Raw genomic sequence first — 16,756 nt, forward strand, 5'->3', positions numbered from 1 at the left:
GATTTTATTATGATACCTGACAAACACACACAATGTATTTTATCCCACAATTATTACTTAATATATATAGTAATTTTGACATTGATGTTATAATTATTATTTACCAAAGCATGATTTTGTCATAATTGTTAATTTTTATATCATCAATTACTTTTTCTAATTATTTTAATGTTTTGCTTTCTTCTGGTGTTACATAGTTTATCAGAAAAATAATAATAATAATAACAACTTGCCTAAAATGGGTTGCAAATGCAGTTTAAATTTAACTTTAAGAAAACTGACTGCAGAGAAGCTCATCTCTGATCTAACACAAAACAACATGCTTTTGTTCTGCTCAGCCAATAAATCATCATTCATATGCATTACTCACATGTAAGTGTTGCATTCTTATCAGCACATCTCATCACCAGATGTGGGAGGAAACCACAGGAGTTCACTTGCACTTTTCAAAGCATTTCAACACACAGCATCTTTCAGTTCAGTTTGAGGAAGGATTTAGTTCTTTGTTCTTGATGATTTCAGTGGTCTCTACGAAGTTGGAAATTTATAGAAGCAAACCCCCAACATCTACATGCACGTGTAATTATTTGCACCTAACAAAACTAAAAAATATCCTAAGTTTTGCAGCATCTTTAAGGAACATCATATAGCACTCAAGCAGTAATCAGCAGTCGATTGACTTCACCTGTGTTCCTGTTTAAAGGACTTTGAGAGTCCATGTAAGAAGCTCAACTGTTGACCAATGGGAAATGTGCCTTCTCTCTGGAGGACTGCAGCACAACTGCTGGTTAAAGTGTTGCTGAACAGGAAGTTGCTGAGTAGAATTGAGAGAAGTTCAACAGACATGAGGGTCTCTTATCAGACTCTAGTCTTGCTTTTCTTAGCAGGCTTATGCTCACTTGGTAAGACATTTTCATTAGCTTTTCCTTCATTTTTTTTTTTTTTTTTTTTGTAGATAAAGATGTTTACTTTTGTGTACTTTCTTGTAAGGATGTACTACATGGTCACTTAAATGGCTAAGATATAGTCAATCCAGTCGAGTAGTTCAGAGTTGGATGTTCATTTGCTGTCTATGGAAACCTGTTTACATTTTCTTCTTTGGCTTCAGAGAAAGTTTCAGTCCACACATTCTTCAGCAGACCGATCCCAGGAACTCTACAGAACGTCAGTAAGAATGACACTGGGGTGAAGGAGGCCGTCCTGACTGGAACCTACTCATTTAATAATAAGTCAAACGATGCCTTCCTGTTCAAAGCATCAGCTGTTGATGACGCAAAGAGACAGGTATAACTCAAGATGCCCTTACGTCTCACTGTGTTTGTGTACTGTACACATACATCATCCGGTCTTTACTCTGCCATAGATCGTCAAAGGCATCCGCTATATTTTGGAAGTGGAGATCTCACGGACTGTGTGCAGGAAGAGGGGCAACACTGACGACCTCAACAACTGTCCCTTCCAGACAGACCGTCTGTTACGACAGGTGTGTGTGTGCTTTTCTATAGAGCTAGAGAAGATGAAATGGCTTTCTGGTTCTAAAGTAAAAGTCAAAATAAGTGTTCTGATTTGTGTATATTGCATAAAGATAAATATTTCACACACAAAGAGCAATTTCTTGTCAGTTAAATATTTTTGAGTGGAGCATAATATTATATACACACACACACACACACACACACACACACACACACACACACACACACGCCTCCATGATTCACTGATGCATTCATCACTGTATTTGATGGATACATTCACCCCCCCCCCATGTAGCATTTTATTAATCAAAATTTGTTTCCAGTATTGATGATAATAAGAACCATTCAGCAAATCAGCATATTAGAATGATTTCTGAAGAATTGTGTGACACAGAAGACTGGAGTAATGATGCTGAAAACTCAGCTTTACATCACTTTCCAAATTTCCAGGTTTTTTATGACCATGTAAAATATGTATCACAAAATTACATCAAGATTCTTGAGTACAAATAGACTATATTAACAAACTGTCTTTTGAAGTTGTAAATCAAGTCTCTCTCTCTTCTAGACATTCTTCTGTCACTTTGACGTCTGGTCCATTCCATGGATGAAGACAATGTCAACTACATATTTTAAATGTCGTTCAAATGATATATTCTGAAAATTGTTTTTCACCTGAAATGTCATGCTAATTTAATACCCAACTGAATGTGAAAATAAAGTAAGCTGCAGTGAACAGTGCAGTGCAGTGATTGGATATCATGTACAGTGACCTTCAGTTAATCCGATGCTGAGCTTGTGTTGACTCTGACTCTGTGTGTTAATTATTCAGTGAGCTTCTGTGATGTGCAGAAGCTGCTTTCCGCATCTACAGTAGAGCGGGGCCATCGCTTCAATCTCTCAGCTCCCTGGCCTCTTTTCCTTTGAGCTGCAGATCTTATGAGCAAACTGGCTCTAGAAAGACACCAGCACTAATCAAACACACATCTATCGGGTTTGTATGAACAGATTTATTGATGTTATTTGATTTTTTTTTTTTTTTGACTACTCATTTACTAGGTGTTATTGGAAATGTGCATGACATATTTGTCCTAGATTCATAACTCCATATGGCCATTAGGCATCCTCAACCGGATTTGTTTCAGAAGCCAGGTTTGGAGCGGACATGAAGCAGTGATCATACATAATTGTGCTTAAAATTAAAAACATTAAATGCTTTTATATTAAACCAGTCATCGGCATGCATTTGAAAATGTAATTTTTAGAATACATATTATAATGTTTAAAGAAATGACAATATTAGTCTGAACTTTAGATTAAGCATTATATTATTATTTTTTTATGTAACACATTCAAATGTTTATCCACAACAAATTAGTTTGAGATCAAACAACCAACAAGTTCAAGACACAAAATCTTACTTTTATCAGAAGTTTTAATTCAGTGTGACTTACACTGACTCCATGCCCAGTTCATGGCCATCAAACCCACAAACTACAGAAAATGTACTCACCCTCAGGCTGTCCAAGACGTAGATTAGTTTGTTTCTTCATCAGAACAGATTTGTAGTAATTTAGCATTACATCACTTGCTCACCAGTGGATCCTCTGCAGTGAATGGGTGCCGTCAGAATCAGAGTCTAAACAGCTGATAAAAACATCACAGTAATCCACACATTTAACTGTCCATGTGTGGATAATAGTGGTGTGTGTGTGGTTTTTTTTTTTATCAGCTCTCAATCTGACGGCACCCATTCACTGCAGAGGATCACTGAGCAGGTGATGTAATGCTACATTTCTCCAGATCTGATGAAGAAACAAACTCATCCACATCTTGGATGTCCTGCCGGTGAATTTTCAGGAAATTTCAGTGAACTATTCCTTTAATCCATTTTTTTTTGCTTTCCCAACTACGCAAGATTAATAGATTCATTTCTTTTACTATTTCCATTTAGCACTGTTCTTTTTCCTCGCTGTTCAGTGGTTCTCAATCCACCAGTTGAGAACCACTGTTACTGTATATGACATTATTGCTGATAATTCTTATGGATATCATATAAATATGAATGGAAAACACGCAGATACTTGTGTAAAGGTGTGGTAAATCCTATAAAGCCAGCAGCATTTATCTCATTTCAGCAACATATACAAATAATGATGATGACACATAAGAACAAAACACTTTCAACCACTCAATTGAAAATAAACCAAAACATTTTTAAAGCCGGGGATAACTATAGCTGTGCGTTTCAGGGGATTCATTTTATAATGAAATGAAAATAAACCCTTTCACTTCCCCCGAACAGCATCTCTATGCTGCCACCCACAGAAATTATTATTGTTTTTACCACTCGTCTTGTTTCGGATCACAGATGTTGGCAGCTCTATTTTAAGAGCCAGGCGACTTTCGGTGCAAATTAAACAAGGACAGAACCTGCATAAATTCTGTCACAAGGGGGAGAAACAAAAATAGCAATGGCACATCTTTTGATTTCAAAAACAGCCTGCCAGAGAGATTATTATGCTAAAAAAAGAAAGTCGCCCACATGGGTTAATGGAACAAACATAAAGGCATCTGTCAGAGCTAAATGAAGGGAATGGAGATCAAATGAAGGGACTGTGTTTGTTCAGTGTTGACTGTAATATGGAGATGTTAATAAGTGTTCTTGTTTGTTGTTTTTTGACGTTGTTTGTTTGGTGGTATTTTGTTTTTTTGGAAGCGGGGTTGATGTGTCTAGTGTGGAGTATGTGTGGCTCGTGACGCGCTTCACACTTTGCTCAGATCCAGCTTGCACAGATACGGCGAGCGGAAGGAGCCCAGGTACAGGTGGCCGTTGTACTCGTGTGCCTCGCTGATGTAGGCCGCCACCATGCCGTGAGGGTCGTGGAAGCTGCGCACGCATGTCCCTCCGTCCTGCAGCTCCACCACCAGACTGTAGCGCGGCACGAACTTCAACAGAGTATCTTGACTGAAGAGCTGAAAACACATTCATTTTAGAAACACGTATGCAGTAGAAATGTGTAAAAACGCTCTGAATTAAGCCATTGTCTATTTGAAAAGTGATTCATTTTGCTGATACATTTACCTGCATTTTAAACACAGCTGAAATAAACAGCTGTAAATGTCTATTAATTTGTCCATTTGAAGTGTTTTTTTTTTTTTTACTGTTACATTTAACTACATTGTTAAACAATTTAAATAAATGGCTGTAAATTTTAATTTAGGTCTCTATTTAAAAATGTATGTATTGTTTTGTTTGAGTTATTTATTATTCTACTGTTCTAAACATTTAACTACATTAAACAATTTAAATAAACAGCTATAAATGTCTTTTTGAAATGTGATTTATTTCACTGTTGCATTTAATTCAATTTAAACAATTTAAATAAATATCCATATATTTTTGTATTTTGCTGTTACATATACTCCAACTTCAAACTATTTAAATAAACATCTACTGTATAAATGTCTATTTATTAGTCTATTCAAGGTGATTTGTTATTTTGTTACATAAAAAAAAAATAGTAAAATATTTAATTAAAAACCTATAAATATTTTAAAGATTTAAATATAATTTGTAATTTGAAATGTTATTACATAATGTTTTTAAAAATTAGAAAAATAAATCAAATAATAATCATTAATAATTATACCTTAAATATGAGCTTCTTTAACCAGGGTCTTTGAGACAGGAAGTCAAGCATGGAGAAGCCAGGGTTGGGTCGCACAGCGGACATGGCAACCCAGTATCCACCTGAAGAACTGCGCCGAATGTTGTCAGGAAATCCCGGGAGGTTGTCTATAAATGTATCCATACCTCCTTTATTAAGACCAGACACATGAACTCTGTGAACAGAAAGCAAATATTCAATATGCAGCAGTGATAAACTGATATTTCAGCTAAACCCATAAATCAGTCTGTGTTTGTTTGTTTTTTTTAAAACTATCAACATTGGAGTTATTTGCCACATAACAATTTTGGTTCCAATTCATCAGCAACCCTCAGTTCATCAATGAGAAGAGCCAGAGTCAACATACAAGTCCTGATTTAACCAGACCGTCCCAGATGAGCACGGGCTTACAGTACATTAATATTACAGCTTCTGCGGCACTGAGACCACACTCGCTTTAGTAAGAGAAACATGCTATGCATCTCTCCACACAGGAAGCTTAATGATGGAGCCTGTTGCCTTGGCAACTGCATGCACTCATCATTTATCCAGGTAAGAAGAGCAGCCTGTGCCTCAGCAGACATGAGCCATCAAGAGCAGTGAATGAGCACTACGTGATTCAAGAATTCAGCTGTGAGAGGCGATAGAGAAGTGATGGGAGAACTGATAACAGATCAGCCCAAAAGCAGGGACAGAATGTTTCCAATTACACTGATGATGATCAGAGTTTACTGATGCACAGGACAGCAGTTCATTAGTCAGGTTTGTATTAGAAAGCAGACATGAGCATCTCTTGCCTTGAGGGATGGAAATACACTAGTGTTTAAATGTTTGGGGGGATTTTTTGATGCTTTTGAAAAAAAACAAAAAGTCTCTTATGCTCACCAAGGCTGCATTTATTTGATTAAAAATAGATTAAAATCAGTAATGTTGAGAAGTACTATTACAATTTAAAATAAGTGTTTTCTATTTGAATACATTGTATAATGTAATTTATTGCTGTGATGCAAAGCTGCATTTTCAGCATCATTACTCTTCAGTGTCACATATGATGATTTGCTGCTCAAGAAACATGTATTATCATCATCATCATCATCATCATCATCAATGTTTAAAACAGTTGTACCGCTTGTTAATATTTTTGTGGAAACCGTGATAAACTACCATTCAAAGTTTTTTTTAGTAAGATTGATAAAAAAAAAAAAAAAAGAATTATTCCACAATTTTTTCAATTCTACAATGATACATTAAAATGATCAAAAGTGACAGTATAGACATTTATAATTTTTATATTTTTTTTTATATATATATATATATATATATATATATATATATATATTTTTTTTTTTTTTTTTTTTTTTTTTTTTTTTACATTTTTTTTTATCAAAGAACAGTAAAAAAATGTATCACAGTTCCCAAAAAAATATAACGCATTTTTCAATTACTGGATTCTTCAAATGTTTTCAACATTGATCATAATAGAATATGTTTCTTGAAATTTCTTAAATAGAATAAGTTTCTTTTAAATTGTAATAATATTTCACAATATTTCTGTTTTTGACCAAATGAATACTTCTGGGATAATAACATCCTATGTTTTGAGTAAAATCATAAAAAAAGGAAATGTATTCCTTTCTTTTCTAGCTTGTACTTATTTGAACAAATGCATGAAACTTGGTATTACGAGCACTTCCTGTGTCTGTTTGCCTCTTTAAGAAGAATCGCTTTATGTATTCCCCAATTGTAAGTCGCTTTGGACAAAAGCATCTGCAAAATGACTAAATGTAAATGTAAGTAACCGAATGTAAACAGTCCAGTGAGCATCACCTCCTTATTCTGGCCATTGTGGTTTCAGCCACCAGAACAGACTCCTCATCAGGGAAGAGCTGGATGCCGTTTGGAAACCTCAGGTTCTCCATCATCACAGTCACTTCCTTAGTCTCTATATCATACTCAAGAACACTGAAACAACAAATGAACAACATCAGTCACTGTACGAAAACCTATGAAAACAATCAGTGGTTCATACAATGCACAATGTTCCAAATAATAAAGCTGCAAAGTGCAAAAACCCGTGAAAATCAGAAGTGCCAGTGCATTTTTCATGTCCCAGTTACCGTCCATCTGCCGTGGCTTCCATGATCAGGTGCATGAAGTCTCTGCGCTGCCATCTGCTGCTGGAGTCAGTGAAGTACAGCTTTTTCCCATCCTGAGTCACATCCAGATCATTGACGAAGCCCAGACGGCGACCACCGATCATCTTCCCTGTGCTCACCAGAGATTTCACCTCACCTAAAAGCCAAAAAGAGACAGAGAGAGAAAGACAAATGTGGACACTATGAACTATTGGTGGATGACTGGTGTAAAGATGCCTTAATTTCTCCAATTGTGTTCCATTGGAAAAAAAAGAACACATACAGGTTTTGGAAATCATGCAGGTGAATGAATAATGACAGAATTTGTATTTTGAACGAATTATTCCATTAAATGGGTAGTGACTTTTTAAAGCAGAATATGTGGATTCCCTTTCCTTACCTGTGACAGGATTGACCTCAAACAGTCCCAGATAGGCATCAGCTACAAACAAGGTGCCGTTGGGCCCCACGCGGATTCCCAGAGGACGTCCACAAGTGTGTTCATACTCTCGAGAGCCTGAATCAGATGGATATCCAACACTAATGATGCTAGCATTTGATATTGGACTTATTTGAATTAGTTACAACGAATCAACAAAAGGCAGTTATTTTATAAATCTACTGTTGTTAAATAACTTTATGCGTCTGAAGGAACAAAATGCTTGAGCTAGTCAACAATTAAAATTCTAAGCACTTTTTCTGTTTGTTTTCAGTGTGTCAGCAGTTTACAACACAGCCAGGCTAAAGGAACGAGCATATATCCACTGTATCAAATGCCTCATAAAACTATATACTATCATAAAACATTCAAACATCTCTATGCAGGGCTTTAATATGTTACATTGCATTAATGCACGTCCGTTTTTCATGCATTAATGTAATGCACCAGTGAAATAAACAAAATAAAATAAATGAAAAAACTATGTGTGTGTATATGTGTGTTTGCGCTTGTATGTGAGCGAAAAACATTTAATTAGTCAAAACATGAATAAATAATATAGTAGTATATTTTTATATATATATATATATATATATATATATATATATATATATATATATATATATATATATAAAATAAAAAAATAAGATAAAAATACAGATTTAAATAAGCAATGGCTAATAAATAAAATATAGATTTTATAATAATTTTAATATATCATTTTTATTTTATATATGCACACACACCAGTTATAATTCATATGGTGGTCGTAATTCCAATATTTATAAATACATATAAAACAAGTATCTGGAAATAGTAAAAATGACCACCAACAAAGTAATATCTAAAAAAAAAAAGTTCCAACAACATAATTTGTTAGATTTCATGTTTTCTTTTACAAACGTTAATATTACAGTTTCCTAAAAGTTACAAAGATTCATGGCTTGTGCAACAAAACCATGGACCCGAGCATTTCAAACACCGAGGTCACTCATGTTGAAATCCCACATTACAAAGGAAATAATCCAGTATTTCTGGGTATCTTACCACATGGTGGCTTGCCAAGTGTTGCTAATACATGAATGCTCCTTCCCTCGATTTTGACGATCTTTCCATCAGCCGTCCCAGTGTATAACACATCTGCAAAACAAGAATGATCCAGAAACATTACATGCTGTCAATAATACATACCATATATAAATATTTTTAATTATTTATATTTAGTTATTACATTTTCTAAATTAACCATTCTTGGTTTTTAAGTGTTTCTGTTTTTAATATGTTTCTATCTTAAGATCTTCATATTGGCAGAGCGTGCAATCAATCATACAGTCCTAGTCAGCTCAACTTTCATCTGTTTTGGCCTGTACGACCGCAGTCTAGTCCTCAGAGCACGCTGACACACAGCTGGGACAAACTGGGGGAAAGGCCACGCTTGACTGCACTGCATTGTAAATACTGACCTCCAATGTTAGCAAGGGATTCTGGGCCGATAAGCCGATCCTCAAACAGTCGCTCTGCCTGTCTGAGCTTTAGGTTGGGCTCGTAACAGCCAGTCATCAGAGGTGGTTCATTGAGACTAATTATTAAACAAGAGGGGGAAAAACAAAGAAAGACATTAATCAAGTCTCATGTTCAGATGTTGAGGACATGTTTGCGCTGATCTGAAGGGTGTTTTTACGGGAGAAGCCTGCAGGAGATGAAATGCCCTACATATCAACTGCAGAGGCATCAATTATTAACTATTGTCAGAACTAAAAGAGAAAAGAGAGAGCACTGTGGGACTTGGCTTAAGATGAATATTTAGACTGGATTTGGTCAAGAACATTGTGGCAGCAGATCAGAACCAAAATAAATAAATTGTAGAATAATTATTAAAGAGGTTTTCCATCGGCAGTAAAGAAACGGTGCATGCAAATATAAAAACTTGTGTCTTCATTTCCTCTCACTCATATTATTCCTTTCTGTCTTCAGTGAAACACAAATCTTTAGCAGAAAAAAACAAAAACGCATTTCATACAACCCATGTATCATATAAGACTAAGTCTTCTCAAGTCCTCTGTCTTGTGTGAGGAACAGACAAGTATTTGTAATGCCAATTATTTATTAATTAATTATTTTTTTTTAGTAACCTTGAGTAACACCATCTTTTCAAACCAGCATACTAGGTTTAACATCATTTATATCGACTACCTCTAGCCTAAAAACAGTTTTCTGTGATTGAAATAAATCTGAAATAAAGTATTAATATTAATATATTAGACATAAAACTTCAACAGCAACAAACAACAAAAACCTTAAATAAATATTAGGATCAATAAGCTTAACCTTTTTTTAGAACTTTAGTAAAAAAGTACATTTATGAACAGATTTTTATAACTGAAAACATAAAAATGAAATCCAATTCAAAATAAAATTAATACTATAATAGTTTATAATACTAAGATAGTTAAGACAAAGGGGAACACAATATAGTGCACTAATCACATGGACTAGTTTTAATGTGTTGACTTTTTAAAATAGACAGTATAGATCACCATGCACTTCAGTTTGGTGGAAAGCAGAAGCTTGAATATTCAGCTGAAGGTCCTCGTGTAAACAATAAAAGGTTGGAATCACATTTATTAAAAGATAACACTTTTGAAAAAAGAAGAAAAAAAAAAAAAAAACTTTAACCATATACCTTCAGAAACAGGGCTTCTTTTGGATTGCAACATTTCCAGCTTGGCAACAGAATTGTACAGGAAGTTATTTAGGTGTTTTGTAATAAGATATACAACCGTCATTTAGCAATAAAACACTGCGCAGCACCAGAGACTATAACTCACGGTATCTGAGGAACGCTGCATGACACAATGTCCCAACTGTGTTCCTCCATGCAACCCCTCGCACATCATTACATGCACACTCACGCTTATTGCTGCATGAGTAATATCCTATTGTGCATGCTTTACTCCACAAATTAATCATTTAGTCATTTCTACCCGAGTAGAGCAAAGTGTAACTGGAACATTTACACTCCCCATAAACATGTGCATGACTTTTTCACATTTTATATCCTTAAATTTCCAGTTTTTTTTTCATGGACAGGGAAACCCTGACTATCTGAAATACTGTGTGGCTTGAGTGTTTTCCATTTCAAGCCAGTCCAAGGTCAGGGTGTAGCTCCTTGTGAGAGCAGAGCGCTCACCTGAACACGTCTGGCTGAATGGGAGACTCCAGCAGGAAAACCACCACCAGCAGTGGGAGGAACAGGAACGCCACTAACGTCAGTAATGTCACACGAAACACCTTCCCACTGTAAGTGCTGAAGCACACAATAACAACACCGGAGTCAGGTATATTCATTTGAAGGGGACACTTTTACTTTACACAATTTAAAGTGCATATGTGACCCTGGAGCACAAATCCAGTCATAAGTAGCACGGGTATATTTGTAGCAATAGCCAAAAATACATAGTATGGGTCAAAATTATCGATTTTTCTTTTATGCCAAAAATCATTAGGATATTAAGTAAAGATCATGTTTTGTAAATTTCCTAGCGTAAATACATCAAAACTTAATTTTTGATTTGTAATATGCATTGCTAAGAACTTCATTTGGACAAATGTAAAGGTGTTTTTCTCAATATTTATTTATTTATTTATTTATTTATTTTTTTGCACCCTCAGATTCTAGTTTTTTAAATAGTTATATCTCAACCAAATATTTTCCTACCCTAACAAACAATACATCACTAGAACGCTTATTTCATGTGGTTGTGCAGTGCAGGGTCACGTATGATTGTTTTCTCACCTTGTGGCTTTGTACTGTGGCTCATGGGTTTCATCTGTAATTATCTGAGGTCTGTTCAGCCTCCTGAACCGCAGTCCCTCGGACTCATTCATTCTGCTGCTGTTGTGTCGACTTTCTCTCGTTCTTCGCTTTCACAGCTACGTTCAGTAGAACAAACGGCAGGATAAACGCTGTTCAAACAAACGACGCATGTATTCACTACATCCCAACGCCAGCGCGGTTCATAACGTGCGCGAGTCTCGAGCGCGTCCTGCACAGTAGCGACGTTCGATTCTCGAACGAATCGTTCTTTTGAGTCGGTTCACAACTGAATCGAAATTTCGTACCGGGTTGGTGACGCAGGACCGGACGCGCAGCCGAAGTAGCCAAGTAGCACGTCCGAAACAAAACCAAGTGAGCCGAAGTTTGCCGAGGATTGCCGAGTTGCACTGCGCGTGTATCACCGAGGACTTGAACGAACCTGATATTTTAAGTTTCTTTATAACAAACAGAACATAGGCTACTGGAGATGTGCTTACGAATCGTTTTATTAAAAAAGCTCTGGACTTTTATTAAAACATGTAGAAACCTGACCGGGTTATTCTGCATGCAGATCATATTTTAAGTTTATATATAAGCGAGATCAAGGAGTTTATAAGACTGGAGTATTCTTTATACTTTAGATATGAAGAACATATCCGCGTGTGTGCTGTTGTGTGTGTGCTATAGGGGCGAAACTTTTAGGAATCGTATCTAAGTTGTAGGTTAGTCAATACTGGTCAGTCGAATCAGACATAAAATAAAAGAAAGGCAATAATCAGTTATGTGCATCCACACAGATAACTTTTTATTTAGATGTTTCAGTATATGTAGACACGGATGACTTTATTTGACTGTTTCATTGAGACAACATGGCAACTGAGTTATTAGAGAAGAAATGCGTGCGTAGTGATATCGTTGCTTGATGACGCCAGGAACAGATGAATCTGCTTTTAGAACCGGTTCAATGAGCCGAACTGTCCGAAAAGAACCGGTTCGCGGAAAAGAATCGGACTCTGCGTCACTACTCCACAGCAGTGACGTGTGAACGGAGAAACGTTGAGAACGTTGACGCTCGGATCATTTTTCAAATTAAAAGTTCTGCGCAAACATTTTTAGCAAGCAAAACGACTTTAAAGCTTGCCAAAGTTAGCTTGATTTGGTGGTGCCAATAAACAAACAAGTAAACACACACTTTTAAGGAAAACGATATCGCATTATATGTACAGATAAAACGGCTAAATCAAGAAATTAAAAACAAAACATGAACACATGATGCACTTGTACATTTACATTTAGTCATTTAGCAGACACTTTTATCCAAAGCGACTTACAAATGAGGACAATGGAAGCAATCAAAATCAACAAAAGAGCAATGATATACAAGTGCTATAACAAGTCTCAGTTATCTTAACACAGTACACATAGCAAGGGCTTTTAAACAATATAATAAAAAGAAAACAGATAGAATAGAAAAAGAATAGAGCAAGCTAGTGTAAGAGGTGTTTTTTTTTTTTTTGCTTTTGTTAATTGTATAATAAATGTAAAGAAAACAGATATAATACAAAAAGATTAGAAAGTTAGTTAGATTTTTGAAAAAGTCAAAAGCCTTTAAATGCTGCTTTGCTGGAACAAAACTCCTAAAATCATAAATAATGTTCTAGCAACATAAACAACGTAATCTTGTAATACATAAATATTTCATAAAACTCAAGTTTTTTTTTTTTGTTTGTTTGTTTGTGCACTGTAGTTTTTGTTGTCACCTTTATGTAAATCTTCAGGAATAATTTGTTCAAAGGACCTTGAACTGTGCTGTGCGGATTTACTTTGCTTTTTGCCTTTGCTTTTTGTATTTTTTTCTATTGACTGAATCTACACACTCGATTATAAATATATTATTATTTATTTTACTTAATGGGCACAGAATTTTTCATATTTTAAAACTCATCAGTACATTGTTATTGGCTTTATTTCTACTGTTAATCTGTGCTTTATTTTAGAAATGTACTCTAATTTAGTTGTTCTAGGACTCCCGTTATAGTAATCAATCAATATTTTTAATATTAAAAATGATTTCATTTTTAAGTCTAATTTTGACTTTAATTATGAAAAATACACTTTTATATCGTTTTGTGGTTTCTGTCTTCACCCCTCCCCCTGTTTCTGGACTGAGAGGTGTATGCGGATCCTCCAATGGCTGTTTTTAACACTGAAAACATTGGTGCTGCAGTTTGGATTGCCCTCAAGAGGCTCGATCTCAATGGTTGGTCTGGTTTTATAATAATCTGAAATGCAGTTAGTTGAACAGCGGTCAGCTGCTTCACTGCAGGGTAGCATCCTGGGGTTGCCATGGCAACGTGAACAGGTTTGCTCTTTCGTCTGCCTTTTTGTAACCATCTTTGTTTTTTACAATTGGAAAGAATACTAAATGACTGAAAAATAATTAGCTTTGCCTTTTGGCCACTGTTGTAAAATCAGTTGCGATGGATAGATAGCAACAGGTGCATCTGACAGCACAAAGCAGTTACTGGTATTGTTTCGACTATGGCTTTGAATAATTACACAGCTGTTTTGCTGACATGCAAATCACATGCAAATGTAAAAGATGTGCCATGAGTGCTGACATAAGCAGCTATTTTGCAGATAACAGGATCATAGCTCTCCGGGAGGTTCACATTCCAAGTGGAGCCCAAGTCACCAGCGTGAGACAAGTGCGTCTTTGACTAGTTCTTGGCTTAGATGTGGAGATTTAATATAGGCTATGTATTAAATGAGTGTTGTCTCTCCTTACAGATACTAGCTCATTCTTTCAGGCTTGACACTTCTAAGAAAATATTTAAGGTATTTTGCGTAACCTTCCGGGGTTTGAAACCTTTACTATCTGCTCCATATTTGTATAAAAGGAAATCATTTTGAAATCAATTTGCAGATACGAAACAATCGAGGATGCCTAATCCCATTCAATTCCTGCATGCCACCAAACAGCAAGCAAATGTAAGTAAGTCCTTCCTTAGTGTCAAAGGTCTAAAGTCTGTTCATGAATGAGAGTCAGCTTTACGTTTACATTTAGTCATTTAGCTTTAGACAACAATGAAAATCAAAAGGAATTTGCAGCATCAGAAATTTCCTTTCTTTTATTATGGGCCAATATTTGGTCACTAGAATTAATTTTAGGGACTTTTATTCATTTATTTATTTTTTACATTTATGAGAGCATATTTATTTTATAAAAAATATTAAAGTAGTGTGTCACCATCTTATATCAAACACCTGAATTTAATCAGTCAATTTAAATTAATTCTCAAATCATCAAATGCCCGTAGCTGTAAATATTGCACATTAACCACGCATGCTTTACATAAATAGCTGACATACTACATTTGTGACTTGAAATGTTCACCCCAAAAATGAAAATTTGCTGAAAATGTACTCACCCTCAGGCCATTCAAGAGGTAGATGAGTTTGTTTCTTCATCAGATTTAGAGAAATGTATCATTACATCACTTGCTCACCAATGGATGCTCTGCAGTGAATGGGTGCCGTCAGAACGAGAGTCAAAACAGCTGATAAAAACATCACAATAACCCACACCACTCCAGTCCATCACTTAACATCTTGTGAAGTGAAAAGCTTGTAAGAAAAAAAAAATCCATCAATATGTTTTAACATTTGCTTCTGGCCAAACAGCTTCAGGGACATAATCCATAATAACGCTTCCTTCAGTGGAAAAGTCCATCTCCTGCTGTCCTCTAATTTCAAAATCCACTACATATTTGTTTAGGACTGTTTTGGCTTGTAAACGATGCTGGATATTTGCATATTTCTCTCCTGATTCAGACAAGACTCCTTTCACCGGAGGAAGCGTTAATTATGGATTATGGACTTGTATTTTGTCCAGAAGCAACAGTTTAAAGTTAAAATGCCTTAATGCTGTATTTGTTTCTTAGAAAAACACAGCGTTTCACTTCATAAGACGTTAACTGATGGACTGGAGTGGTGTGGATTACTTGTGGATTATTGTGATGTTTTTATCAGCCGATAAGACTCTCATTCTGACGGCACCCATTCACTTCAGAGGATCCACTGGTGAGCAACTGATGTAGTGCTTCATTTATACAAATCTGATCTCATTTGTTCATGTTATTTGTACCCAGGCCGTATGTCCTTGAAGTGGCCAAAATCTACCAGCACGGTATGACAACTCGTGGGCTTTTTTTCCTCTAGCTTTATTACATTACCAAAAAATGACATCATTTTCCTTACGAATATAGTCAATCCAAGACCCAGAAGTGTTCCTGTGCCTGTTATTAATAAAACCCTGAAGTCGAGACTACAGAGCATCGTGAAAAGGGTGAGACGTTTGACTCAGTCTCTAATACTGAAACTGCTTCTTTAAATGTAAAACAAATTTGCAGTTTCAGACGACCTCGAGGACAAAGTGTGAACATTGCTCTCTTGTGTCTGCTCTTATTTCAGACTGAAAGATTAGAAGAACTGTTGCCTCAAATCAAACTGAAACACCATGAAAGGCGGACAAAGGTGAACTTCTGAACTGATGCTATATTTAACTCAGCCTTCTTTCCTGTTTTGGTGTTTTTCTCATTGAAACAGAATGTTGCTCATTCATTTTGAAGTATAAGAGGCTTTAGTTACGTCACAGATGAACCATGATTCGCTATTAGGCCCAGACTGAGAGCATTTGACTGGACATACATCAGTCATCAGGAGGATAGACTGTACATTTTATATACAAATATAATATGCTAATAACAAAACTCTAATTCAATCATGGTGAATAATTTCATGACTTTTATTGCAGGATATTGAGTTACTGAATCAAAAGCTGGTATTTCTTCACAAACGAATGCAGGTAAACTGATATTCCTCATTTGTAGCTGATTATCAAGACGTCAAAATAATCATTACTAAACTATATCAACAATGCAGTCTTTTTCACATATAAGGGAATGTCATGTGATTATCATTTGCCATCATACTGTAATCTCAGCGTCTGTTGGTTTCAGATGGCTGAGTCGTATAGCTGGGAGGGGATGTTGAGAAGAGCTCCACTCTGGTGAATGACGCTTGAACCGGTGCCTTTCACTGACTAACAAACATCTTAGAGAGTAGAATCAGGCTGCTCAGTCTTCTGGAGTTATAAATCATGTATTTTATCTGTGCAGTCAGATTTAAAATGCATGAATGCAGTTTCATTATATACG

General features: G+C 35.7%; 2 protein-coding genes across 2 annotated transcripts; one reads left to right on the plus strand and one right to left on the minus strand.

Moving 5' to 3' along the window:
* The first annotated feature begins 712 nt into the window (after positions 1-712).
* On the plus strand, positions 713-2,211 carry LOC109070728 (cystatin-F-like). The gene is made up of 4 exons (XM_019087256.2): positions 713-902; positions 1,109-1,284; positions 1,364-1,483; positions 2,044-2,211. The coding sequence occupies exons 1-4, from the start codon at positions 743-745 to the stop codon at positions 2,134-2,136; spliced, it is 549 nt and encodes a 182-aa protein (XP_018942801.2). The 5' UTR covers positions 713-742; the 3' UTR covers positions 2,137-2,211.
* A 2,007-nt stretch (positions 2,212-4,218) lies between these two features.
* apmap (adipocyte plasma membrane associated protein) lies at positions 4,219-11,788 on the minus strand. Its single transcript, XM_042736364.1, has 9 exons — positions 11,517-11,788; positions 10,911-11,027; positions 9,184-9,299; positions 8,768-8,860; positions 7,682-7,798; positions 7,264-7,438; positions 6,974-7,108; positions 5,129-5,321; positions 4,219-4,451 (listed from the first exon to the last, which is right to left on the minus strand). Exons 1-9 carry the CDS (start codon positions 11,606-11,608, stop codon positions 4,242-4,244), a joined length of 1,248 nt encoding a protein of 415 aa, XP_042592298.1. The 5' UTR covers positions 11,609-11,788; the 3' UTR covers positions 4,219-4,241.
* Positions 11,789-16,756: the final 4,968 nt, after the last annotated feature.

The sequence above is a fragment of the Cyprinus carpio genome, chromosome B13 (genome assembly GCF_018340385.1).
Source record: "Cyprinus carpio isolate SPL01 chromosome B13, ASM1834038v1, whole genome shotgun sequence".
NCBI lineage: Eukaryota > Metazoa > Chordata > Actinopteri > Cypriniformes > Cyprinidae > Cyprinus > Cyprinus carpio.

Bases quoted from the DNA above. Each gene is read 5' to 3' on its own strand.
- apmap (XM_042736364.1), bottom strand. From the start codon at position 11,608: ATGAATGAGTCCGAGGGACTGCGGTTCAGGAGGCTGAACAGACCTCAG. The intron at 7,439-7,681 runs GTAAGGAAAGGG...TTTGGCTTTTAG, and splicing joins TGAGGTCAATCCTGTCACAG to GTGAGGTGAAATCTCTGGTG. The intron at 7,109-7,263 runs GTAACTGGGACA...TTGTTGTTTCAG, and splicing joins GAAGCCACGGCAGATGGACG to TGTTCTTGAGTATGATATAG.
- LOC109070728 (XM_019087256.2), top strand. From the start codon at position 743: ATGGGAAATGTGCCTTCTCTCTGGAGGACTGCAGCACAACTGCTGGTT. The intron at 903-1,108 runs GTAAGACATTTT...CTTTGGCTTCAG, and splicing joins AGCAGGCTTATGCTCACTTG to AGAAAGTTTCAGTCCACACA. The intron at 1,285-1,363 runs GTATAACTCAAG...ACTCTGCCATAG, and splicing joins TTGATGACGCAAAGAGACAG to ATCGTCAAAGGCATCCGCTA.